The 1,589-nt window shown below is 41.1% G+C and overlaps 1 gene segment (V, D, J or C); it reads left to right on the forward strand.

Annotated features, from left to right (window-relative positions):
* The first annotated feature begins 266 nt into the window (after positions 1-266).
* On the forward strand, positions 267-874 carry LOC131273802 (immunoglobulin kappa variable 3-20-like). The segment is given in 2 exon segments: positions 267-347; positions 531-874. Coding segments are annotated over 2 exon segments (393 nt in total).
* Positions 875-1,589: the final 715 nt, after the last annotated feature.

Raw genomic sequence — 1,589 nt, forward strand, 5'->3', positions numbered from 1 at the left:
TGAAAGAGTACAATTGCTGATAAAATATTTAATTTTCTGAATTGTGCTGAATATTGTTGAAAATAGTGGTGCTAAGTTATTTAATTGCCTTTAGCAGGTGAGTAGTTACATTTCCTGTGGTCTTGATATTTTTATCTCCTTCCACTATTTATCTTTACAACTCACTGCACAGGAACATTTGCCTTTATACTCTCTATTGATTTGCATATGCTCCTCGGGGACTTGGTTGTCTGCTCAGAGCTCTATTAATGCATTTTCCCTGGAGATGGGGCTTGAGTACATCAGTCGGGTGAGCAAGATGATGTCACATTCCCAACTGCTCATCCTGCTGGTGCTCTGGGCCTCAGGTGAGAGGTTTAGAAGAGTATTATCTTTATAAATTTGGAGAATGCTTTTAACATGCAGAGTGAGGAAACCATTTCATCTAAAGCAGATCTGAATATATATGATAAATAAGAAAACCTACATTTAGATACATATTTTATACATTCATGATTTAATGTATCCTCTATGTTCTTTTCTGGTTGCAGGTGCCAGTGGGGACATTGTGATGACCCAGTCTCCAGGCTCTGTGGCTGCATCTGCAGGAGAGACCGTCACCCTCAAGTGCAAGGCCAGTCAGAGTGTTAGCAGCTACTTAGCCTGGTACCACCAGAAACCAGGACAGGCTCCTAAACTGCTCATCTATTATACATCCAACCGGCCATCTGGGGTCCCTGATCGATTCAGTGGCAGTGGGTCTGGGACAGATTTCACTCTCACCATCAGCAGATTCCAGCCTGAAGATTCAGGAGATTATTACTGTCAGCAGCATAACAGCTATCCTCCCACAGTGCTTCAACCTCGAACACAAACCTCCTCCCCAGGGCTGTAGGGCAGTGAGTCTTGCAGCACCAGCTGCTTCCTCCTCAAATTGACTTGAATAGGTTTGCTTCCTCCATCTGTCTGAGAAACCATGTCCTTTAGGGAAGGGTACTATAGAAATCTTTCTTTCACTTGGTGAGATCAAATGACAGGGTGAATTGACCCTCTAGGCTAGGGATTTTTTAATATTTTACACCCTGATGCATTGATTCTCTATTCATTGTACATCCTTAATATTTAAAATTTTATCATCTTCTTTCCTTATCCCTTGCATCTTCTTCCTTCTCCCCCATCATCCTCCAACTCTGGTCCTTCCCGAAATTAAATCCGTGATCCTTCATATTCAAAACTTCCCCTATGGGAGGGCATTTACCTCCCTTACACATTTCCTTCACTGGACCCTTTGCCATCCATGCCTTTATTTTCATTGCCACAAAAGATGATTTGATTTCCTACTCTACCTTCTTTTTTATTTAGATAACTATTTTCAATTCTTATTGCCATCAAATAGTAATTTTGTGTGCCTTAATATACTATACTATTGAAGAATGCTTAGGTTATAAGGGATGATGCTCAGCCAATGGCATATGTTGATTTTAGTTTGGCCACTCTTCTGTGGCTGGAACTGAAAGCTCCACTCCCAAAATATGGGGGAGGAAGAGGAAGAGACAGTTGGGCACCAACTTCAGCTATTCATGATTAAATTCAGTGGACAAAAATATAAT

The sequence above is a fragment of the Dasypus novemcinctus genome, chromosome 17 (genome assembly GCF_030445035.2).
Source record: "Dasypus novemcinctus isolate mDasNov1 chromosome 17, mDasNov1.1.hap2, whole genome shotgun sequence".
Lineage (NCBI taxonomy): Eukaryota > Metazoa > Chordata > Mammalia > Cingulata > Dasypodidae > Dasypus > Dasypus novemcinctus.